The 26,320-nt window shown below is 41.5% G+C and overlaps 1 protein-coding gene across 2 annotated transcripts in view; it reads left to right on the forward strand.

Annotated features, from left to right (window-relative positions):
• Positions 1–26,320, forward strand: part of CCDC138 (coiled-coil domain containing 138) — a 59,981-nt gene that overhangs the window by 15,227 nt on the left and 18,434 nt on the right. For both annotated transcript variants that reach the window (XM_084753571.1, XM_084753572.1), the window contains exons 6-12: positions 3,710–3,868; positions 5,808–5,927; positions 6,943–7,020; positions 7,756–7,863; positions 11,729–11,890; positions 14,894–15,010; positions 20,056–20,248. In XM_084753571.1, the coding sequence (XP_084609697.1) occupies positions 3,710–3,868; positions 5,808–5,927; positions 6,943–7,020; positions 7,756–7,863; positions 11,729–11,890; positions 14,894–15,010; positions 20,056–20,248 (937 nt within the window). The remainder of the gene's footprint in view (positions 1–3,709; positions 3,869–5,807; positions 5,928–6,942; positions 7,021–7,755; positions 7,864–11,728; positions 11,891–14,893; positions 15,011–20,055; positions 20,249–26,320) is intronic.

A 26,320-nucleotide genomic window follows, 5' to 3' on the forward strand; every position in this document is an offset into this window, starting at 1 on the left:
ATTAAGCAGATCTTGTAGCAAAACAAAGTAATGGAATCTTACAGGGTTTTAATCTAAGGAGTGAAATTAAAACATGGTATTTTGGAAAGTGCCATGTACAGTAAAGGAAAAGCAAACTATAAAGATGTATCAGCAAATAGTACAAAGTAAAAACAGTGACGTGAACGTGAGTAACATGGCTTCATTAACCTACAATTTCATCTGCTTTTAAAATTTATTCTGTAGTCTTAGAGTTGTCATTAAACATACAGCTTTTTGTGACATTATGTGACTATCCATTCAACAAATATTTTAGTAGCTATTACTATACATTCATATGTTCAATGTTGTGTACCTATGCAAGTGAATAAAATATCCAGGGCCCTGCTACATATATCTTATTAAATGCAAATAACAATTATCTATATTAATATATATTATATACATAATTTATAATAAAATTTAGACAGGATCTCATTAGCTAGCCTAGGCTGATCGTGAACTCACTATGTAGATGAGGCCACCCTTGAGTTCTCCATCCTCCTGCCTCAGCTGGAGCGCTAGAGAGTTGGCGCACAAACTTCTACCACCAAGCTAGGCGAATTTTATAACTTTAAATGGAAGGATGGCAGAAGTACTTCATGGGTATCTGATTAAGAGCGCATGAGAAGTCAGGTTAGGTTTTGCTGACATTTAAGTTAAATTCTAAAGAATGAGGATTAAAGACTAATTAGTGAGAGGGATACATTCTAGATTGCATGAAAAGCTCTTGATTTAAGAAAATAACAGATATCTGAGGATTTCTAAAGCAGGACAGCTACATAAGCTACTCTGCTGTATGAACTGATTGGAGAGGAGTGTAGGTGAAGAATCTGGGGGATTAGACAGGTCACCGCATGAGAGAGACAGTGATGGCATGCAGGGGGCTGGTGGCAGAGGCCCAGAGCTGAGGGACGCAGAGACTGTAGTGTGGAGGTAAAAGTGTCTGGTTGGATGAAGCACACAGGAGGCGTGAGGGCCCTAACTCAGTTCTCGTCTTTCTGGTCTGCATAGCATGAAGGAACACAAATTTCAGGAAGGAGAAGGGTTTCCTTGGAAGGGGTGGGCTTGGGTTGCTTTGGCAGTTCAACCTGTCAGCCTGGCCATCTCATCGTTGATCTTGGGTAAGCACCTAATTTGGGAGGCATCTGTTCAGTCAGTGAGGATTCTGTCTCTCAAAACAGTCAGCTTATGAAGCCAAGCGTGTGCCCCATGTAGCTGTGTACACCTGGAGCCCTAGCTGCTTGGAAGTTTGAGGTTCACTTGAGCCCCGAATTTGAGAGAAGGCTGGAACCCATGGGAATATCTGATTTCAGTGTAAAATAATTAAAAGTGGTTTGATTTGTGTAGCTTTGGAGATTCTAATCTGTGATTATCCTGCTTGCTTCCTATTGCTGTAATAATGCAATATGATGAAAAACAACTTGGGGCGGAGGGGAAGGTTTAAATGGCTTCTACATCTATCATGAAGAGGAGTCAGGGCAGAAACTCAAGACAGAAACTGAAGCAGAAGCAAGAGAGCAGCACTGTTTACTGGCCTGTGCTCCATGGCTTGCTCAGCCTGCTTTCTGACACAGCCCAGGACCAACTGCCCAAACACTGCCCTGAGTGGGCTGGGCCTTCCCGCATCAATCATTAATTTAATAAAGCGCTCCACAGACATGCCTAAAGGTCAGTGTGATGGAGATTTTTCTTTCCCAATTGAGTTGCCCTCTTCTCAGATGACTCTAGCTTATATAAAATTGACAAGGGCTGGAGAGATGGCTCAGAGGTTAAGAGTACTGGCTGTTCTTCCAAAGATCCTGAGTTCAATTCCCAGCAACCACATGTTGGCTCACAACCATCTATAATGAGATCTGGTGCCTTCTTCTGGCCTGCAGGTGTTACATGCAGGCAGAGCACTGTATACATAATAAATAAATAAATCTTTTTTAAAAATTAAAAAATAAAATTGAAAAAAACTAACCAGCACAGTGAGTTCTTACAGCATATGGTAAAAGCATTGTCAGAGGAAACCTTATTTCATGGCCATAAAGCAAAGGAAAAAAGACTAGGGATCTGTAATGTGATTCAAGAGTGTATTCCGGTGACCTAAAGGCCTTCTACAAAGTTACTTCTAAAAGGTTTCAGCACTGTCCCTTAGTACCATTGTGGGGACCAAAGATACACAGGGCTTTGAGATGTGTCCAACTCAGCACAGGCTGTGAAAGCATACATGTATGTGTTTTCCCCACACATGATGTTGCCATCTGTGAAACCCCGTGCTTGAGAATTGTGCCACTGAGTTATAAGACAAACCAAAACACTCACAGAAACACTTCATGTTTTATAAGTCTATACGTTTATATTGGGTCATATTCATACCTATCCCAGACTGCATTTTACTATGGGCCATGGGTTGGGCACGCCTAATTCTCAACTGCAGTATCTACATATGGGGTCAGTATCTTAAGTTGTCATCAGTTGTTAAAGTCTAGAGAGATGGCAGGATGTGTGGGGATGGTGGCAGTCTGCTGCTATCTTGGATTAGGATAAGGGCCTCAAGGATACAGAGAAATGGATGAACTTTCGAGATATTTAAGAGATGAATCATATCAATGGTACTGAGATGGCTTGATATGGGAGTGTGCAATAAAGTTAAATCAAGGGAAAAATTTATTAATTGGGGGGCAGTTGACTAAATGCTGCAGCTTTTTGCTGAACTAAACTTCTTTTTAAATTTATAACTCATTAATTTTTAATGTGCTATTGTCTTTAGTATACTTATGGAATTGTATACCATCTCAACCAATTTTAAAGTATTTCATTATCACCAAAAGGCAACCACTGATCTGTTTTCTGTCTCTCTAGATTGGTACATTCTGGATATTTTACACATGATGTCCTATAGTATGTAGTAGTTTGTGACTGGATGCTTTCTCTTCGCACATGTTTAACGTTCATTCCTGTTGTATCATGTACCAGCACATGTTTTTTTATTGCTAAATGTTACTGTGTTTATACCACATTTTCTTTCTTTATTCATTAGTTGGACATTTGGGTTGTGTCCTAGTTTATCTCTGTTCCTATGATAAAACACTGGCAAAAATCAACACAGAGGAGGGAGTGGTTTATTACCTTGCCACCCCAGGTTGCAGTCCATGGCAGCAGGAAAGTCAAAGCAGCGGGAACTTAAAGGCAGATAGTTATAGCATATCCACAGTCAAAAGCAGATAAATGCATGTTACCCATCTAGCTTTTTATTCAGTCTTTTATAGTGCAGGACTCCCTGCCAAGGGAGTGGCACTGCCCACAAAGGGCTGGGCAGGACAGCCTTCCATAGGCACGTACACAGGCCAACCTGATATAGGTAATTCTTTATTAAAACACTTTCCCAAGGTAGTTCCAGGCTGTGCCAAGTTGACAGTTAAAACTAACTAGTTATAGGTTGTTTATACTTTAGGCTATTGTGATGCTGCTGCTGTGAACATTTGTGTTTCCATTTTGTATAATTATATGCCTCATGTCTTTTAGATAACTGGTGTCAGATGGTAGCTATGTTTAGCATTTTTGAGGAGCAACCAGACTGTGTTCCAAAGTAACCACACCATTTCACATTGGCAAAAACCAAACAGTGTTACAAGGTTAAAACATAATTTTCAGAATTTATTAACTAATTAAGAAAAATCATTTAAATTGTATAATTTGGTAGGGTGAAACTGCAGCACAGCAGAAATTTGCTGAGGAACTTCAAAAACGAGAACAGTTTTTAGCAGAACGAGAACAGCTGCTTTTCAGACATGAAACTGCCTTGAGCAAAATCAAAGGTGTTGAAGAAGAGGTTACGACAAGATTTCAAATTTTAAAGGAGGTAATTATACAGCATTTGATTATAGAGTAATTCTCCTTTCTCTTAGCTTCATTAATTATTACCATCTTGGGGCTAGAGAGATAGCTCAGCAATTAAGAGCACTGGCTATTCTTCCAGAGGTCCTGAGTTCAATTCCCAGTACCCACATGGTAGCTCACAACTGTCTGTAACTCCAGTTCCAGAGGATCTGACACTTTCATACCAATGTGTATAAGATAAAAGTTAAATAAATTATATAAAAAAAATTTACTTAAAAAATATTACCAGCCAGGCATGGTGGTGCACACCTTTAATTCCAGCACCTGGGAGGCAGAGGCAGGCGGCCGCTATCAGTTTGAGTTCAGGACAGCCAAGGTTACATACACAAAGAGACCCTGTCTCGAAAAACAAAACAAAACAAAAAAATTACCATCTTGCCATATTTGCTTATTTTACCTCTTCTTCCTCTTTGCACCCACTCATGCATATTTTATATTTTATTGTCCAGCTTAAAAAAATCTTAGCCATCTATCAGATGGCCAATTAATGATTATTTTTCCCATTCTGTGTAGCCTGACAGTTTGTCCAAATATTGATGTTTTTGCTTTGCCTTTTGCTCATAAAAGCTTTGCGGCTTCATGAGATTCCATTGGTTAATCGTTCTTAGTGCCTGTGTCTATTAGTGTACTGTTCAGGAAGTCTTTTCTTGTGCCTATGAGTTCAGATATGCCCCACTTTCTCTTCTGTCAGATTCAGGGTATCTGGCCATGGGTTGAAGTCCTTGGTTCATTTGGAGTTGTTTTTTGCAGGGTGATGATAGATGTGGATCTATTTTCATTCTACATGCAGCTATATAATCTGACCAACAACATTTGTTGAAGATGCTGTCTTTTTTCCAGTGCTTATTTTTGTTAAGATATTAGGTACTCATAGGTTTGTGGACTTATGTCTGCTCTTCAATTTGACTGGATTGATCAATGTGGTTCTTTTTATGCCAACACCATGTTGTTTTTATTACAATAGCTCTATAGTATAACTTGAAGTCAGATGTAGTGATATCTCCAGCAGTTTTCTTATTATTCAAAACTGTTGTAGTGATTTTCAGGTTTTTTGGTGTGTGTGTGTTTCCATACAAAGATAAAGTTTCTCCTTTTTTTTCTGTTTTGGTTTTTCGAGACAGTGTTTCTCTGTGTAGCCTTGGCTATCCTGGACTCACTTTGTAGACCAGGCTGGCCTTGAACTCACAACGATCCGCCTGCCTCTGCCTCCCTGAGGTGGTTTTTTTTTCCTTCTTTTTCTTCAGTTTCTGTGTTTGACTTTTGGTGGCCATTGCATTTAATCTGTAGATTGCTCTTGGAAGGATGGCCATTTTCACAATATTAAACCCACTGATCCATGAGCATGGGAGATTATTATTATTTTTTTTTTTTTTTGGTTTTTTGAGACAGGGTTTCTCTGTGTAGCCTTGGCCATCCTGGACTCACTTTGTAGACCAGGCTGGCCTCGAACTCACAGCGATCCGCCTGCCTCTGCCTCCCGAGTGCTGGGATTAAAGGCGTGCGCCACCACGCCCGGCAATGGGAGATATTTTCATCCTCTGATTTCTGCTTTCTCTCTCTCTCTCTCTCTCTCTCTCTCTCTCTCTCTCTCTCTCTCTCTCTGTCTTTCATGCCTTAAAGTATTTGTAATACAAGTCTTTCACTTTCTTGGTTAGCGTTATTTGTGTGTGTGTGTGTGTGTGTTACCTTTTGCCTATGCTTACATACATTGATTACAGTTTTTGTGATGGAACAATTTCAGTTGTTTTACTTAATGTATGCTTACTAGCATTTATTTATTTGTTTGTTTGTTAATTTGGTGGGAATTCAACTTACAGCTGTAGGCCTGTAATTTAGGCTATTAGGCCCCATTGATACGAGATTCTTAGTGGTTATTTAGATCAGAGTTCCTTTTTTTCTAGCAACACAGTGCAGAAGTTGACTACCTAACAGAAGCTCTTAAGGAAAAGAATAAGGAGAGCAAGAGAATGAGGTCCTCCTTTGATGCCCTAAGAGAGCTGAATGACAGCTTAAGAAAACAGGTAAGACCTGCTCCATAGGGATTAGATGTTCAGATTATATTTAAGACGTTTCAGCCAGAAAGAATTGTATTAAATTGGTTGGCTTTATTATAAGATTCTTGTAGACAAATATTTAAATTCTTGCTTCAGATTATTTTTCTTTCCTTTAAAAAATTTTTTATTATTATTTATTTTTGGTTTTTCGAGACAGGGTTTCTCTGTGTAGCCTTGGCTATCCTGGACTCACTTTGTAGACCAGGCTGGCCTTGAACTCACAGAGATCCACCTGCCTCTGCCTCCCGAGTGCTGGGACTAAAGGCAGGTGCCACTACCCACTTACTTCATCTTTTTTATCTGGCTGATATAATTGGCAATTTGAAAAAAATTAAAGCCAGAAGAGCTTTACCAGATTAACCACAAGCACAGTGGCTGGAACGAAGGCGCAGTGGTTATGAGCCCTGACTGCTCTTCCAGAGGACTGGACTCAGCTCCTAGCACCTACAAGGCGGCTCTGCTGTCTGCAACTCCAGTTCTAGGGGACCTGATGCCCTCGTCAGGCCTCCACAAGGTGTGCACGGACATGCATTCAGGCAAAATATCCATGTTCATCTCATAGTTTTACTTTTAAATCAAGCATAAGAAAAACTTGGTAATTTGAGAAGGAATCAACTTCCTTTTTTTATGCAGACTAGGACCCAAGCTCTCTGGTAGTACTACTCTGTTTTAGGGTAGGTCTTCAAATGTCACTTAACCTAATCAAAATAACCCCTAACCTAATTTAATTCCTTACAGATGGGGCCTGCCTTGTGAATGATTACAGACTCTAACACTAACCATCACAGGAGTTTTGCAAGTTTTTCATAAAATGTAAAGTTTCCTAGATACCATTAATGTTTTAGAATGAAATGGGAATTTTTGGCTGTTTTGTTACATTGCTTGATTAGGTATCTGATAAAATTAGATAATATATTGAGAAATCCTTGGTATCAAAATAGTTCAAAATTTTTATTGAAAAAGTAATTTTCCCTCTCCTTAGCTAAATGAAGTAAGTGAAGAAAACAGGAAGATGGAGATCCAGGCTAAAAGGGTTCAAGCTCGTTTAGATAACTTACAGGTAAGTTGCCTGCTTTTCTCTCATGAGTTTTTGTTTTTATAATTTTTTTAGTGCCTATGTGTGTGTCTGAATGAGTGTATGCCATGTGTGTGCAGTTGCCCAGAGAGGCCACCAGAGGGCCCTGGAGCCCCTGGAACTGGAATTACAGGTTGCGGTGAGCTACCCAGCTGATGTCTGGTCCTCCAAAAAACTAATACCTTTTCTTACCTGAGGAGGTTCCACTCTAATCCTTGTCAGATTTATAAAAATTAAATAATTATTTTATGTGTGTGGGTGTTTTGTCATCATGTATGTCTATGTGCCACGTGTGTGCCTGGTCCCCATGGAAGTCAGAAGAGGGCATTGCATCCCCTGGACCTGGAGTTACTGGTGGTTACAGGTGGGTGCTGGGCACTGAACATCCCTGGACCTGGGTTATAGGTGGGTGCTGGGCACTGAACATCCCTGGACCTGGGTTATAGGTGGGTGCTGGGCACTGAACATCCCTGGACCTGGGTTACAGGTGGGTGCTGGGCACTGAACATCCCTGGACCTGGGTTACAGGTGGGTGCTGGGCACTGAACATCCCTGGACCTGGGTTATAGGTGGGTGCTGGGCACTGAATGCAGGTCCACTGGAAGATCAGCCAGAGCTCTTAACTGCTGAGCCGTCTTTCCAGACGGCTCTGTCTTGAATTTGTAAATGATTTGCTTTTTGTAAGATTGCTCTTTAATTCATGGCCATGTGCTGTTGCAGAGGAAGTATGAGTTTATGACAGTACAGAGACTGAAAGGGGACTCCCATGCTGCTCAGGAAATGAAAAGTCTAAAACAAGAAAAAGCACCAGCTTCAAAACCTTTGAAGGTATGATATGATTAAAATTCCTCTAATGGAGAGCCAAGAAATTTTCTTTTATCTTTTAATCATTTTTCTTTCTATTTCAAGCAAAATATGTATTTTGAAAGATTCTTAATTATTTTACAGAGAAGTAACTGTATGTGTGTATACACATACACATGTACATACACATGCATATATGTGTATGTATACACACATATATCTTTTTCTCCAAAAACAAAACACCATTCAGCACTGTCTTAGGTGCAGTGGCAGTGACAAGTCACAGGCCCTTTAAGGTTACTTGTTGTTACTAAAGTTATTTTCTTATCAAAACCACACCGTGGCTGTGTTAGCTGTGTGTGTGTGTGTGTGTGTGTGTGTGTGTGTGTGTGTGTGTGTGTATGTGTGTGTGTATTAGCTGTTTTTCAATAGATTTATTTTAGTTCACGGTTTCAGTAATTTTAGCGTGGTCATTTGGCTCCCTGTTTTGCAGCCTGTTAGGGTTTTTTATTTTTTATTTATTTATTTATTTTTGTCAGCTTTATACAAGTTAGAGTCCTTGGGGAAAGGGAATCTTTTTTCTTTTTTTTCTTTCTTTTGAGACAGTTTCTCTGTGTAGCCTTGGTTGTCCTGGACCTGGATCTGATTACTGTGACTACAGCCCTGAAAAGGGGAATCTTACTAGGGGGGTGTTCCTTATCAGGTTACCTGTAAGCAAGTCTGGCATTCTCTTGATGGCTGACTGATGTCTACTCTACTGTGGGGCATCACCCTTAGGCAGGTGGTCCTGGATGGTATAGAAAGCAAGCTGAACAAGCCGTCAGAAGCAAGTGTTCTTGTATGTTAGTATGTGCAGCACAAAAACACATCTGCATGGTTTCTGCTTCAGTTCCTGTGTCTAGGGTCCTGTTCGAGTTCCTTCCTTGGCTTTCTCCCCAAGTTGTCTTGGTCTTAGTGTTGTCACAGCAACAGAAAGCAGACAAGGATGGGTCTATGGTGGGGCAGGACTCAGGACAGAAGGACATGTAGTCAGCCGGCCCACACTCCTCATGGCCAGGAAACAGCTGGAGAAGGGCTGGAACAAGGCGTGTCCCTGAGGGGCCTGTCCCCAGTGACGTTCCTCCACCTAAGCAACACTTCCTCATTCTCACCTTCTTCCAGGATGTCATAAGATTATGAGTCGAGTGATTAACCCACTGACTATTCATCATTGATTAAGTCATTGTTAATCCATCATCCATTGAGTCAGAACTCTCATGATCTACTTATTTCACTTCTCAAGGCCCTGCCTCTCAGCATTGCGTTTTTGGAGGGACATTTGCTATTCTGATCATAGTACTACCCCTTAATGGGCTCTGTGAATCCCTAGTCTTTTTTAACGTGAGGTGTAAATCACATATAACAACATATTAGATTATTCTCATGTAAATTTTGATGAGTTTTAGTAAATGCTCTTACTTGTGCCATGTACAAACAAATATAGCACTAGATTGTGCCTCTCTGCACTTTCCTATTCACACTTGCTCGTTAGAAGCAGTTGTTGACTTGAATTCTGTCATCCAGAATGTTTGGCCTATTTGTAGCTTTAGCCCTTGGAATTGTGTAGTATGTCCTCATTTGGGTAAGGCTCTTCTTTTCTGAGCGTTACGTTGGTTGCAGGCGTTACTCTAGTCAGCAGTATTCCATGATAAGAATGTATTACAGTTCACCTACCCATTAGGTTTTGTATCTTACAAATAAAAGTGCTGCACATATTCACATACAAGAATTTTGTGGACATGTTTTCATTCTTCACTACATACAAGACCAAGAATTTCTGACTTATAAGGTAGATTTGTATTTTGAAAATGTCCATTTTCCAAAGTGATTGTTCCATTTTTGTAATTATAGCAATGTATGAAAGTTCTGTTTACTTAACAAACTTGTCACTGTTTATCAATTTTAATCTTTTTCAAAGCTTGAATTTTATAAAATGAGTTGTAATAGTATTTACCATGGACTTTGCTTTGATAATTTTGTAACTCTTTATGTAAATTGGAAAAAGATGGAAGTTTTATACCCAGGTACTGGCTTGGAGAGATGGCTCAGTGGTTAGGAGCACTAGCTAGTCTTCCAGAGGACCCGGGTTCAATTTTCAGCATGCGTATGGTGGTTACCACTGTAACTCCAGTTTCAGGGGATCCTATTTATTCTTCTGGCCTTTGCAGACATTGCATGCACATGTTTTGCAGATATACATGCATGTAAGACACTCATATACATGAAATTCAATAAATAAGTAGTCAAAAATTATATCCAGGGACTCAAGATTATTGACCTTTCATCTAAAGGTAGTTAGTTTCTACCTGAAGCAAAAACTGAGATTTAAAGGTATTCTTGCAGGCCAGCAGGATGGCTCAGTAGGCAAATATTCTTGCCAACTGAGATCGACATCTTCAGTGATTCCCAGTACCTACTGTAGGAGAGAACTGACCTCCCACAGTCAATGTGTGTATATACTCATATTTACATATATTAATAAAGCAATTTATTAGAATGGCTTACAGGCTGTGGTCAAAGTAGTCTACCAGTAGCCATCTCCTGGTGGAAAAAATGAGAATCTGACCATTGATCTGTGCAAGAGACAGCAGTCCCAATCTTGTGTTGGAGTCCTAGAGAGCTGCTGGCTTTCAGTCGACACTCAGTCCCTAAGAAGCAGGTTCTTATCCCGGGGAAGGAGGGCCTCAGCAGTAGGGTAGATGAACATGCCAAGAGAATGAGAGCAAGCAGGCAAAAAGCGAAGCTTCCTTTTCCCAGGTCCTTTTATTTTGGCTGCCACCAAAAGGCCCAGACTTAGGGTGGTCTCCCAGCCTCAGACGATCCACTCAAGAAAATCCCTCACAGGTTTGCCCAGCTGCTTGGGTTTTAATCTTTCTTTCTTTCTCTTTTGGTGGGAGCAAGCATAAATCTCACAGAAGCTAGGCAAATGCTCTGCAATTGAGCTATATCCCTAGACCTCTGTCTTACTCTTTTTTTTTCTCTTGTTTTGGTGGGCACCAGAGAATAGGATTTCCAGGGGGGAAATGCACATCATGTTATCAGGTTATTATTACAAAGAAAGTAAGTTTTGTGGGAAGAAAATATGAAATCCCACCCTAGAAATTCTTTAGTTTTGAGAATCATCAAGTCTGTATTGTTAGGCTTTTTTAGACAGGGTGGTTCATGCTGCTTAATTAAAGCCTTTGTTGTTTGTTTGTTTGTTTGGTTTTGGTTTTTTGAGACAGCCTTGGCTGCCCTGGACTCACTTTGTAGACCAGGCTGGTCTCGAACTCACAGCGATCCGCCTGCCTCTGCCTCCCGAGTGCTGGGATTAAAGGCGTGTGCCACCATGCCTGGCCAAACTTGAATAACTTTAATGGCAATTATTTTAAAATGTTTGTTTTTGTTGTTGGTTTTAAGACAGGGTGTCATTGTGTAGTTCAGTTTGGCTTGAACTCCTTGTCTTCTTGCTTCCCCCTCTGTAGTGCGGGGGTGGTTATACTCTAGGGCCATGAGAACCCTTTACTGTAGCAATAAGGGGAACTTTTATTTTCCTCATTATGAGAATTTACTTGACTTATCTAAGCACACATTTTGTGTTTTTAATATTAATTAAGAATAGTTGGAGCCGGGGCGTGGTGGTACATGCCTTTAATCCCAGCACTCAGGAGGCAGCAGGCAATCACTTTGCGTTTGAGGCCACAAAGCAAGTCCTGGACAACCAAGGTTAACACAGAGAAAGCCTGTCTCGAAAAAAACCAAAAATAAATAAATAAATAAATAAATGAATAAATAAATAAAAATAAAAATTTATTTGTGATCATGGGGTTCTCAACTGAAGTAAATATTTGATTTAATGTTTGATCCATAGACAGCACTCAATGGACAAGTGTATGAACTGTTAATTGTGTTCATGGACTGGATATCAGACCACCATCTTAGCAAAGTGGAGCCTGAAGAGCCTGGTGTGGATGGTGAAAAGCCATCATTCAAACCTCCTCAGAGAAGTGACATTCAAGAGAAGTGTGTAAAGGTCGGTTTTTAAGAGTTACCTAATTTTGTTCTACCTGTATGCATTTTGCCTGTGTGCCTGGTGCCTGTGGAGGGCAGAGAGGGTGTTGGACTCCCTGGAATTGGACTTACAGAAAGTGGGGAGCCAACATCAGTGTGTCCAACCTCACCTGGGTCCTTTGTAAAAGCAGTAGGTGCTTTTACTTGCTGAATCCTCTCTCCAGCCCCCAAGGTTTTTGTTTTTGGTATTATTGTTTTTGGTTTTTTGTTTTCTAATCTTAAATTCATGATGATTAAGTAAGAAAAAGCTTCTGGCATTTTTACTTATTTTCTTTTTTTAAAAATACATCTATTTATTTAATTCCGGGGCAGAGAGGTCACACGTATACCACCACACTTGTATAGAGGTCAGAGCACAACTTTCTGCAGTCAGTTCTCTCCTTCTACTGTGGGGATCCCAAGAGTGGGACTCAGGTCCTCAGGCCTGGTGGCAAGCACTTTTACCCACTAAGCCATCTCACTGGCCTGGCATTTTTATTTTTTAAATTAGATTCATGTATTTTATTTTATGCGAGAATATTTTGCCTGCATGTGTGATTGTGTAGCACATGTGTGCGTGGTGCTGCAGAGGGTAAGACCTGCTTTGGAGCCTTTAGAACAAGAGTTACAGATGGTTGTGAGCTTCCATGTGGTGCTTGGAACTGTACTCAGCCCCAATTTCTGACATGTTTCTAAGTAAAAAAGGTTGAAAGTATTTTTGTTTTGTGAGGCAGGGTCTCACTCTGTCTTTTAGGATAGTGTTAAGCCTAGGATTCTTTTGTCATGAATTCCCTTCTGGCTTTGAACTTGTTATAGAGAAATGGTTCATATAGATGTTAAAATTTCTAAAAATCAGGGCCTGGAGAGATGGCTCAGCGGTTAAGAGCACTGTCTGCTTTTCCAGAGGTCCTGAGTTCAGTTTCTAGCAACCACACGATGGCTTATAACCATCTATACTGTAATCTGGTGCCCTTTTCTGGCATCAGGTGTACAAGTAGGCAGAAGACTGTATAAATAATAAATAAATAAATCTTTTTAAAAATTCTAAAATCAAATGTGTCCTATTATAGCTATAACAAAATATCATAAGATATTAAGACAGTCCTCATAGACAATCAAGATTCCTCTTAAGCAACTCCAGGCAATGCCAAGTTGACATTTAAGGGTGAGCAGGCCAGGTTGATACTGTATATACTCTAAAAAAATCTTAGATCACTGAGATAACTTTAGAAATGAACCATAGGGGTGTGGTAGTGCACGCCTTTAATCCCAGCACTCTGGAGGCAGTGGATCGCTGTGAATTCGAGGCCAACCTAGTTGGCCAAAACGAGTCCAGGATAGCCAAGGCTACCCAGAAAAAAACCCTGTCTCGAAAAACCAAACAAAAAACAACAACAAAAAAAAAAAAAAGAAAGAAAGAAAGAAAGAAGTTACCCATAGTCTTTTGGGTTGTTTTTTTTTTTTTCTCTCCTTTTTCGTTTTGTTTTGTTTTTGTTTATCGAGTCAAGGTTTCTCTGTGTAGCTCTGGCTGTCCTGGGCTCAGTTTGTAGACCAGACTGCCTCGAACTCACACCAACCCACTTGCTTCTGCCTCCCTGAGTGCTGGAATTACACCACCATGCCCAGCTAGACTGGATATACTTTATAAGACTGTTTTTCTCCTGTGATTCAAAAACAGGTGGGTGATTCAAAAACAGGTGGGTGGGATATTTTTAAAGAACTTGAGAAAAACAGCAATAATAGCAGCAAAGTAGTGCAACATGAACTACAGTCTGCTAAGACTAAGTATCTACAAAAATGAAAATATTTAAGTGGAAGAGACGAGTCAGAGGAAATCATCCGCTCCATCAGGTCCACGTATTAGAAGCCACAGGAGGAAGAGAGGATGCAAGCGTGTTTGCTAGGCTAGTGGCTGAGAACGGCCCATGTGTTTCTATGGTGGAAATAGGCACACAAGTCCAAGAAGCCAAAGAAACTCTTGATTAAGCTAAGCCCAAGATACACAGTCACATTTTCAAAGTCAAAGACAAAAATGGTCTTGAAAACAGCAAGAGGAAAGCAAGTTGCTGCGTACAAAGGAGCAGCTCTTGCAGCAGATCCTTGTGAGGCAGCTGGGGTGGCACCAAGTACCGCGAGTAAAAACTGTCAGATGTACTCTGTTTTATAAGTGGAAAAACAGATTAAGAAAAGCTGAGGGGCTTCACTAACCACTGTCCTGCTAGGGGAACTAAAGGGAATCTGTCAAGATGCAATGAAAGCTCACATAAGCCATATGAAAGAATAAATACAGTAAGTGACAATGTAGCCATTTTTATATAAAACATGCAATACTAAAACCATATAGATATATAGGCCGGGCGCTGGTGGCACATGCCAAAATCCCAGCACTTGGGAAGCAGAGGCAGGTGGATCACTGTGAGTTCCAGGCCAGCCTGGTCTACAAAGTGAGTTCCAGGACAGCCAAGGCTATTATACAGAGAAACCCTGTCTTGAAAAAGCCAAAAAAAGAAAAAAGAAAGAAAACCATAAAATATTTTTGAGAGAAATTTAAAGTATCTACATAATAAACATCCATAGTCTGGAAGACCTAATATTTTTTAAAAATGTAAGTTCCCTACCCCAAATTAATCACATATTCAATGCATTCCCCAAATTTCTTTTATTATTATTATTATTTATTTATTTCTATTTTATCTGCACTGATGTTTGCCTGCATGTATGTTTGTGTGAAGGTGTTAGATTTTGGAGTTACAGACAGTTGTGAGCTGCCAGGTGGGTGCTAGGAATTGAACCTGGGTCCTCTGGAAAGCAGTAAGTGCTCTTAACCACCAAACCATCTCTCCAGCCCCTGAATTACCCAAATTTCAACTTGCTTCCTTGTAGAAATTGATAGACCAATCCTAAAAGTCATTCAGTTTGTGGAAAATTGTGGCAATTGGTTTGAGATGTCTAAGCATGCTGCGTGTTTGTTTCCTACCACCTTCAGCTTTTGCCTGTGATGACAGAGCAGCTGCAGTGGATGCCATTTGTGAACCCCAAACTGCACGAACCGTTCGTAAAGTTTATATACTGGTCTCTAAGGCAGCTAGATGCTGGCACACAGGTACTGACTCACTGGTCTCTATCTTCTAGCACACTCTACTTAGTGCCAGTTCTCTTGGTTATGTTTTATAAAAAATAAAATTGTGTGTGTGTGTGCGTGCGTGCGTGCGCACATACACACATGCATGTGCACATGTGCACTCGAGTGCATGAACATTCTATTCTCTATTTGAGAACAATCTTCTCTGTGAAATACTGCCCTAAAGTTTTGATAGAAATTGTATTCAGCTTTTATACCAATTTTGTATGCTCAGTCTTTTTAGCATAAAAACATAACCATCTTTTCACTCATAGCTTTGTGTTCTTGCATCAGTGTTGTATAATTTTTGCATAAAATTCACATGTATACTCTTAGATTTTTTTCAACTGTTTGTTTTTGAGTAATTTTTAACTGTTTTGTTCTCTGTATGTTTATGGTGATAGCATGTAGACATTTATTTAATAGAATGTTGGTCTTTGGGTTTTGTGTTTTGAACCTTGTCTGGTTTTATATCTATTTGATTTGTAAAAATTGAAATTGTCTCATCCTTTATATTTCTTAGACGTTATTAGGTAGATAGAATGGATTCTTTAAATATTTGATAGTGTTCAGGAGATTAAATTTTTTCTTCCTTTTATATGAGTGCTGGCCTGCATGTATGTAAATGCACCATGTGCATGCAGTGTCCACAGCGGCAATGAGAAGAGCATTGGATAACCTGGACCTGTGATTACAGAGCGTTATGAGTTACTATGTGGGTGCTGGGAACTGAACTCAGGTCCTCTGCAAGACCAGTAAGTGCTCGCTGTTTGTTTGTTTCTGTTTTTTGAGACAGAGTCTCTGTGTATGTAGCCTTGGCTGTCCTGGAATCACTCTGTACCCCAGGCTGGCCTCAAACTCACAGTGATCCGCCTGCCTCTGCCTTCTGAGTACTGGGATTAAAGGTGTGCGCCACCACCACCCGGCTTAGTAAATGTTCTTAAGCACCTAACCATCTCACTATCTCAGAGATTTATTTTGAGGAAAGTTTTAAAATATTAATTCAATTTTTCTTTAAAAATTTATAATGTGTATGTGTGTGTACATACATGTGTCTTTGTACCATATGGGGGTCAGAAAGCAACAAGTACCATTTGGGTTCTAAAGATTTAACTCAGGTTGACAAGTGTGGCAGCAGGGGTCTTTTCCTGTTGAACTGTCTCATCAGCCCCTTATAGTTACGAGGTTATTCTGATTTTTCTAACTTCTGGTAGTTGGTGCTTTTTGAGGAACTGAACCATTTTGTCTCATTGACAAATTTATATATCTAGTATTTGGAATGTAAAGATAAAATGGAAACAGGTATAGCATCACTGGCTGTCTGAAATGAGCTACTTTAAGGTAACTGTGTTTTCACAGTGGCCTTCTTTCTGATGTGCCTCAGTGTCCAGAATAGTGCCTCTGTTACAGTCAATGTGGAGAATTTGTAGGCTTTTAATTCTTTACTCTGGCTCTTTTTCCTAAACATTTTGTTTGTTGTTGTTGTTACTACTTTGTTTTGTCCACATATATTTCTTGCAAATGTTTGTTGCAGTGAGCATTGGACTGGTTCCAGCCCTCTGTTTCTGCTATACTGTCAATACTGGATCCTCTCTGGGATTCCTCTTGGATATTCTTTTTTGTCCTGTATCATGCCCTGGAGATTCCACAGCTTTGGATCTGTAGATCTGGCTCCTTCATGCCCCCCACCCCTAGCAGTTTGTATGGTGTAGATGTTGGGGTGGGTCAGCTCAGAGGACTGGATCTGGGCCTCAGTGGCAGCAGACTTGGTCAGCCTGCCAGGTCTCCTGCACCATACTACCAGGGCAAGCTCTTCAGCACTGCCATGGCTAGCTCACCCAGTGCCTCAGCCAGCAAGTGTAAGGCCAGCTCTCACGAGTGCTGCAGCCAGTGAGGGGCAGGGCCAGCTCTGCACAGCCCTGGACATTAACATGGTCCCTGGCGGCAGCCCAGACCTTAGGTGGTGGTATGAGCCACTGACATCAACACAGACCCCTGCTGCTGCACAGTCATGGACCCAGACATGGCCCTCAGCAGCATGGGCTGGGACTTTACCATGGCCTCAGGTGGCAGGGCAGGCTACTCACAACAGGCCGTTCTCTCCACCCTCACATCCCCACTGCTGCACCTCTCTTCATTGTGCTCAAAGCATTCAGCTTGTCCTTCTCCCCGACGGCCACCTCATACTTGTACTTTGTAGTGGCTCCCCCACCTCACACTTCACAGTCTTGCTCTCGCTGCAGGCAGGCCATGTGTCATTGGGCAGGCCACACTGCAGGCAGGCCACGTGTCATTGGGCAGGCCACACTGCAGGCAGGCCACGTGTCATTGGGCAGGCCACACTGCAGGCAGGCCACATGTCATTGGACAGGCCATACTGCAGGCAGGCCACACTGCAGGCAGGCCACGTGTCATTGGGCAGGCCACACTGCAGGCAGGCCACATGTCATTGGGCAGGCCATACTGCAGGCAGGCCACACTGCAGGTAGGCCACATGTCATTGGACAGGCCACACTGCAGGCAGGCCACATGTCATTGTGCAGGCCACACTGCAGGCAGGCCACACTGCAGGTAGGCCACATGTCATTGGACAGGCCACACTGCAGGCAGGCCACATGTCATTGGGCAGGCCACACTGCAGGCAGGCCACATGTCATTGTGCAGGCCACACTGCAGGCAGGCCACACTGCAGGTAGGCCACATGTCATTGGGCAGGCCACACTGCAGGCAGGCCACATGTCATTGTGCAGGCCACACTGCAGGCAGGCCACATGTCATTGGGCAGGCCACACTGCAGGCAGGCCACATGTCATTGGGCAGGCCACACTGCAGGCAGGCCACACTGCAGGCAGGCCACATGTCATTGGGCAGGCCATACTGCAGGCAGGCCACACTGCAGGCAGGCCACATGTCATTGGGCAGGCCATACTGCAGGCAGGCCACACTGCCGGCAGGCCCCTCTGCAGGCAGGTCCCTCTGCAGGCAGGCCACATTGCAGGCAGGCCACATTGCAGGCAGGCCACACTGCAGGCAGGCCACACTGCAGGCAGGCCTCTAGGTGTCTTCCACCCATGCTTCATAGCGGTGGGCGGGCCCAGCTCAGGTTTTATGCTTGTGTAACAGGCACTTAGCCACCCGAGGCACCTCTATTTTCCACATATTTGATATGTCACATTTTTACTTACATTTTAAAAATACTTAGTTTTATTTATGTGTATGTGTATATATTTATATCCTGACACTTTCTACTACTATTGTCAATAGTTGAGGCTAGTATGTTGAAGTTATGTTGTAGCCTGCACTTTTGTTTCTCTTGTATCACTTGTTTTTGTCTCACATTAAATAATAAGTGTTTTTTTTAATGTGAGCTGGGTGGTGGTGGCACATTCCTCTAATTCCAGTACTCAGGTAGCAGAGGCAGGTGGATCTCTGAGTTCCAGGCCAGTCTGGTCTACAGAACAAATTCCAGGACAGCCAGAGCTACACAGAAAAACCCTGTCTCAAAACACCAGAAATAAATAAATAAAATAATGATGATGATGGTGATGATAATAATAATAAAAGTGTTTATCCTGCACATGCATGCAGTGCCTATGGAGCTCAGAAGAGGGCCTTTGACTCCCTTGAGTTGGAGTTACAAACAGTTGTGACCTGCCATGTGCTGCTGGAAACAAACAGCAGTCCTATGCAAGAGCAGAGGGTGCTCCTAACAGCCGAGTCATCATGCCAAGCCTAGTTTCACATTTCAAAATTTTGTTGATTGGTGAATATACATTTAGGATTATTATGCCTTCTTGACATATTGATCCTGTTTTTATTATGTAATTTCCTTTTTTCTTGATCATTTTCTTTAAGAATTTTTTAATTTTGCAAGTTTTAATTATTTAAAAATTTTAAAAATGGAAACATTCTGCATGCTACTAAAAGTATATCCTTTTCCTCAGGGATACCAAAGTCTGATTTACAATACGTTTAAACCGTCACATTGTTCATTCTACTCACCGCCCAATCATTTGATGTCCCCAAGGCTCAGAATGTCTGTTTTTAGTTTTTCATATATACATTCAAAATGTGTTATCCACATTGCAGTATCAATTCTGAACTTAGAATGAGTTTATAAATCCTAATGACGATGTGGAAAATCATCATGAAAATAAGTGACAAGGGCTGGAACACAGAACACAACACAGAAACTTCTAAGTTATTTCTAAGCCTAGCTTGCACATTCTCATTTTCAGTAGTGTGAAATTGTTTCCTTTTGTTTGGGTTGTAATAAGTCTGTGGAGGGCCATCAGATCCCATGTCATTCTAGAGATACCTTGTTCTGTGCCATTATTTCCCTTTTGTCAGTTTTCTTGTTGCAATTTATCCTTTGAGAATTTCCCATGTATTCCCAGTATTTGATTCTTTTGAAATTGTTACATTTTCAGAGTCCACTGGAGGTGTTTATAGAAAGACTGAGCTGAAAACATGAAGCAAGCCATTTGCTAAGCAAGCACTCCTGTGTGCCTGCCCAGAGCAGAGTTGGCAAGGTCTGGTCCGGTCCAGGGCTGGGACAGGACCTGGAAGGACTTAAGTTATTTGTGGTTCCTGGGAACCTGGCTTTTCCTCCTTGAAGAGACTGAGATTATCAGTCCCCAGGCCACCGTGTGCTCAGTCTGTGATGCACTTGAGACACCCTGTGCTCCTTTGAGCAACACTGCTCCATTAGCTTCCTGCAGACTTCACCCTTTCAACAGGGCCTCTGAGAAAAACCTAACTTGGCCTGGCTCCCAAGAGGGAAGGAGGTGCACTCACAGGAGTCCAGCTCTCTTTTGTTGATCTGCCAGATTTAACCTGATCTTAACTTCTTAAGAAAACATTTTAAGAAAAGAAGTCCATACTTGGTTTTTAAAAGTTAATTATGTAGCTTTAATTGTAATTTTGCATATTTTCTATTCTATTTTTCATAAATATTTGCTTTACATAAATTTAATCAAAGTATTTAAAATAGATGATCATGCATATATATATATTTTTTTTCATAGCATTCAACTATGACCTCAACATTGAGGAGATTGGGTGAAGACATATTTAAAGGAGTTGTCATTAAAGGAATTCAGGATAATTCTTTAGAACATTCTGTGGAGAACAAACCAAAGGCAGCATCGTTCTTCAAGAGCTCCATTTTGTCACTGAGATTTTTGTCAACCTTAATTGTCCTCAAAACAGTCACTCAAGGTGAGCCTCCAGAGTGTCCACTGAATAAATAGTTATGAGTATTACATAATGAAGCATTTCTTTTATAGTCAAGTATGTTCAATACTTTTCAGAATGAAATTTGCAGTATTTTATAATAGTGGCGCATTTTGCTTTTTAAAGCTTAAGTGAAAGAATTAATGTAAAAGTTTGGCAAAAGTTTGTCATATAGTAAATTCTTAGTTAGATGGCTGTTATTATCAATAGATACTGCTTTAAATATTTAAGAACTTGTTTTACTTGAGATCACAATTAATGTTTATTAGACTGTATTAGCTATCTTTTGATATAATAAAATACCAAACAAGAGACTTAAAACAACGTGTATGGGGCAGGAAAGGTGGCTGAGCATCTTAGAGCACTTGCTGCTCTCACGGAGACCCTGGGTTTGGTTCCCAGCACACATGTAGCATGACTCTCAGTTGCCTCTAGCTTTAGCTCCAGTGGATCCAGTGCCCTGTTATGGCCTCAGTGAGTATGAGGCATGCGTGCGGTGCACAGCCACAAGCCTTGGAAGTGGCGAGAACTGTGAGGCCAGCACAGCAGCTTGACACAGTTCCAGCTAAGCTGAGCAGATTGCTCTAATCACTCTCCTTCTATCTCTAACTTTTGGGTTTTGGTCTCTGCATGTTGCATTCTTGGGGGACATTCTGAATTATGATTCATTTTATGTCTTTTCCTGAGAAAATTATGCCTGAGTCTTTTTAGGAAAATTCTAAAATTAACTTTATCTGGCTATTATTCCTTATGCCTTCAAGATCTTTAAATGGAGATATAGCTAGATGAGGCCATTACTCCAGGAGTCTCCTTGAGGTGTTTGCCCCTGAGCAAACTCAAACAGTATAATTGGTGCAGGGTAAACAGAAACAATTGACAAAACCTGACTGGCCAGGAGAATAGGTTACAGATTCAAGGTCTCACCGGGTGTGATGGCGCACGCCTTTAATCCCAGCACTCGGAAGGCAGAGGCAGGTGGATCGCTGTGAGTTCAAGGCCAGCCTGGTCTACAAAGTGAGTCCAGAATGGCCAAGGCTACACAGAGAAACCCTGTCTCGAAAAACAAAACAAAACAAAACAAAACAAAAAACAGATTCAAGGTCTCTTTTTTACTATAGGCTTAGAGCGCTCTGAAAATATAGTGTAAAGATGGGGGTCATATAGGGTACATTCCTGAAGGAATTAAACTCAGTAAATAAGATAGATTGACTAAAACTTTTCCTACTTTATAGCATAGGCAATGAAATGTAAATAAAAGAAGTTAGATATTAGCATCTGCTATTCATAAAAAGACTGGCTTAGATATTTTGTCTGGAGTGCTCTCAAACTACAAACACTGACAGGCTACACTCTTTTTTGTTTGTTTGTTTTTTGGTTTTTTCGAGACAGGGTCTCTCTGTGTAGTCTTAGCTGTTCTGGACTCGCTTGTAGACCAGGCTGGCCTCGAACTCACAGTGGTCCACCTGCCTCTGCCTCCCTAGTGCTGGGATTAAAGGCGTGCATCACCACGCCTGGCCAGGCTACACTATTAAGCAGGCTGTCATATAATAAATGTGTTTGCTTTGGAGAAGACATTCTTTAGATTCTTTAAGTTGGAGTTATAGGGTTAATAATAATAATAAAACCTGTTCTGTTTGTATTTTCTAATTGTGACTGTACTTGTAACCCTGGACATGTAATGAAAAATCAAGCACATAATCTGTACCACTTGGAGAATCATTAGTCTGTCTTTGTTCTGTGAAACCTGTATAAACAAAGAAGCACCTGAGTGCTAGTCAGTCAGGGAGCTGCCAGATTCCCTGACTATCATCGTGGCTCCCTCCCTCCCCTTGCTGACTCCTTATCTCCTCTGTGTGCTGCCCTTTCAGCAAGGACCCTTGGCCAGGGAAGCCCCTCTGCCCCAAGGCCCCTGGGACAAAACAAAATCTTTAAGAAACAAATTCAGTTTACTAGTTTACAGATCCTTGCATTGGAAGTTTGGCCTGGGCTTAGCTACCTTTTCTGGATCATCTTCCTGTTCCCCACTGGCCTCTCATCATGGGATCTATTCCTGGCCATCTTCCAGGAGACTGCAGAACACACAACGCTGGGCGCTTGTCCACACAGCATCGCTTCTGTGTGCTTTGGCCAAGCCACCAGATTAGGCAAGGGTTGAGGCTGGCAACAGAGTTCCCTTTTCTTTTTTCCATTTACTTATTAATTTAATCATTTTACAGCTTGACCCTGCCACCTCCCTCCTCTCCTACGGGTTACACACACAAACACACACACACACACACACACACACACACACACACACACACACTGCCCCCTTCTCAGAGAAGGGGAGGCCTTTAAGGGGTATCAACCCAGCCTCACACCTCAAGTCAAGTCACAGCAGGACTAAGTGCATCCTCTCCCACTGGGGCCTGACAGGGCAGCCCAGCGAGGGGAAAAGGGATCCAGAGGGAGGCAACAGAGTTGGAGATAGCCCCTACAACCATTCCTAGGGGGTCCACGTGTTGACCATGCTGTATGTCTGTTACATACGTGTAGGGGTCTAGACCCAGACTGTGCATGCTCTTGGGTGGTTCAGTCTCTGTGAGCCCCCATGGGCCCAGGTCCTTGACCCCTCCAGCTCTCAGAGCTCCCTTTTCATAAGAGTTGCTGCAGAGAATTTCTCATGTTTTTATAATGTACCATGTAGACTAAATGAATAAAAAGTAGATTAAGCTAAACAGATGGATTTAGGGGAAAGAACACAAAGTTTCTTTTGAGTGTCAGGATCTTGTTAAAAGAAAAAAACAGCAATCTAGTAATGGAGCCCATTCATTCATTCATTCATTCATTCATTTGCCACTGAGCTGTCTTTCCATTACCTGACCTTACAAGTGATCTTCATAATACATTTTTCTAAGTTTTAGGAGATTTATTGATAGTGTAATAAGCTCCATCTGTCAACATGATCTTGTGTGTTCAGAGCCTGTTCCCTGGCTAGGTGGGGAGTTGTGGGGATGGCTTCTGACACAGCTTTGTGTGAAGCACATGTCTGGGATGAAGGCTTTTTATCCAGTCTGTGGTAGTTCACACGCACCAAGTAGAACTTACTGGGCTATTTTTCCTGTCCCAGCTGACATCAGGGCTGAACATTGCCAGGCACATCACATACAGTGCTGCGCCAGTATCTTCTGTTCCAGTAAATATGAAGAAGGGAATCAAAATCGACCTTGGACCATTCTTGTCTCTATTAGTGATGTGGACAAGGGCGTTTGCAGCAGAAACAGGAGGGCTAGCCCAGGGCAGCAGTCTGAGCAGCACTGCCCACAATTCATTTAAAAAATATTTTCTCATTTAAAGTGTGTGTGTGTGTGTGTGTGTGTGTGTGTGTGTGTGTGTGTGTGTGTGTACACGCATGCATGTGAATGTAGCACCCTTGGTGTTGGAGCACCTGGAACTGGAGTCAGAGGAGGTTGTAAGCTTCCTGACATGGGTGCTGGGAACAAAATTCCGGTCCTCTGCAAGAGCCATGAGATGCTCGTAACCACTGAGCCAACTCTCCAGCTCAAGCACAGACATTTTTAAAAGCAAGTTTTGATGCAGTTGATAACTGAAATGTTGGAAAGCTAAATTCATTTTATTAGTTTTATTTTTTTAGAAAATCTTCAACAGTAAAGAAATTAAAATGACACAGCTTGACTTATTTTTGAAAGGTTAGGCCACTCGGTGGTTAAGAGTGCTTGCTCCTCTTGTGGCGGACTGGAGTGTGGCTCCCAGCACCTCTCCCACAGCTGCAGTCCCACATGGCCCCTGCAGGCACCCACACTCATGTTCCCCCTGCTTCCCACGTATATATGTGTAATTACAAATAAAACAAATATCTTTAAAAGGATTAAAAGCTCTTTAGAAAACTAATAACCAAATACTATTTTTCTATCTGTGAAAACTGTTAAGGGACGACTCTTTTCCCCTCATTTTAAAACTGAAGATAAATTTTCTCATTCACTATATTCTGATCATGGTTTCTCCTCCCTCATCTCCTCTGGGATCCTCTCCACCAGTCTAACTCCATGCCTTGCTTCTCTATCTTTTTAGAAAACAGACAAAATAAAGCAATGCTAAACAGAATTTTTTTTTACATAAGAAGAAAAATACAAGAAACACACACACACACACACAACCCATAAAAACACAAAATAGGAAACTGTAATATACAAAGCAAAAGTCCAGACCAAAAGATTTAAAGAAGGAAAGAAAAGGACAACCTTTTAAGCTTATAAATTAAAAAAAAAAAAAGTACCATTAAGCTGGATGCAGTGACAAACATGTCTAATTAGCACTAGGAAAGCCAAGGCAAGAGAACTAAGGCAGATTTAAGGCCAGCCTGGTCTACACCTGATGTTCCAGACTAGGCAGAGCTAGCTATCCAAGTAAGACCCTGTCTCAACTAACAGCCCTACGATAATACACTTAATCATGTTTACTCTTGCAGGTAATTTCAAATACAGTAGGGGGCGCTGCTGTAAAACTTGTTCCTGCGAAGAGGTCAGGCTTTGCTATTTTGTGTTGTTGCTTCAAAAAAATGTTTGGCCAAGCAGATGACTTGGTGGCTAAAGTGCCTGCCATACAAGCATAAGGACTCTAGTTTAGATTCCTGACATCCATACAAAAGCCGGGCACAGCAGTGTATGACTCCGTTCCCAGCACTGAGGGCTACAAACAGGTGTATTGCTTGGGCTCACTGGTCAGCCTCTCTAACCAAAATGTTGATTCAAGTTCAGTGAGAGACCCTGGCTCAAAACAACTAAAGAAAAAGGGTCCAGGGGCCATGAGTGGGAATGTACATAGGAGGGGGTGGAGTGAGGAATGAGAAAGGGAAAATGATGTGATTATATTTTGATTTCAAAAATAAGAGTGGCACCTAACACCAGTGTCTGTCCTCCGCCCGCACACAAACATGCACAAATGAAGTTACAAGCCAGACAAATCTGAACAGAACCTAGCAGTTGTGCTAAATATGTATTTGTTTGCAGATTTTATTTTTATGTAAAAAATTAAGTGGTATTTGTGTTCTTTGAACTGAACTCTTCTAGAAATAAAAATAGCATACCACAAATGGATACAGATTAGGATTTCTCAAAGTTTTTTCATACACATTTTAGAGAATTATTTTTATTATTTCTTATTCTGTGTATGTGTCTGTATGGTGTGTGTGTGCATGTGAGAGCCAGCAGTGTTGGTTCCTGTGGAACTGGAATTGGAGTTGTGAGCCACCCAACACTGCAAGCTGGGAGCTGAACTCAGGGACTTCCCAAGAGCATAACAGTCCTGCCACTATTGCTCCAGTGGGCACAGCTTACCTGGCATGTTGGTGTCGTAGCTTGTGAGGTTTACAGCTGCAAAAGACTGTTACACTGGCCATTTCTTGCAGCAGCCTGGGTGGCACCTTCCAGGAACGAGAAAGCCAGTAGGAAGCAGCATAGGGCCAGCTTGTGTTCTCCATGTTCTGCAACCAAAGTGTGCAATGTCTTCAGCCGTGGGCTCTTATAGTCCAGTTCTGAGGGGCAGAGAAGAGCAATGGCAGAAGAGGCCTGTGCTAGTGATCTCCAGCCCACCCTTCCCCAACTGACAGCTCACAGGGAGATACCCCACACCTGGCACCACTAGGGGATTCCATTTACCAACTAATGACTTTGGATTATGATTATGATTATGATTATTTTATTATTATTATTATTATTATTATTATTATTATTATTATTATTATTATTATTATCATTACCACTATTACTACTATTATTAGCAGGGTCTGGCTATGTAGTCCTTGCTAGCCTGTAACCTGCCTCTGCATACTTTATGAAAGGCGTATGCTTGCCCCAAGACACTCTATTAAACCTTCTCCTTTAAATAATACTTTTTAAAAAAGGTAACTCAGTGTTATGTGAACAGCATGGATTTTTAAAAATTTCTTAGAATTTTATACTGAAGGAACGTTTTGGAAACTGTACATGTTTAAAAGCAGTTAAAACTATTGTACATGTCATAATGGGATATCTGCTGAATCAAAGTGTAATGGTACAA

The sequence above is a fragment of the Acomys minous genome (assembly GCF_964271855.1).
Source record: "Acomys minous genome assembly, chromosome: 13".
In the NCBI taxonomy this organism is placed as follows: Eukaryota; Metazoa; Chordata; class Mammalia; order Rodentia; family Muridae; genus Acomys; species Acomys minous.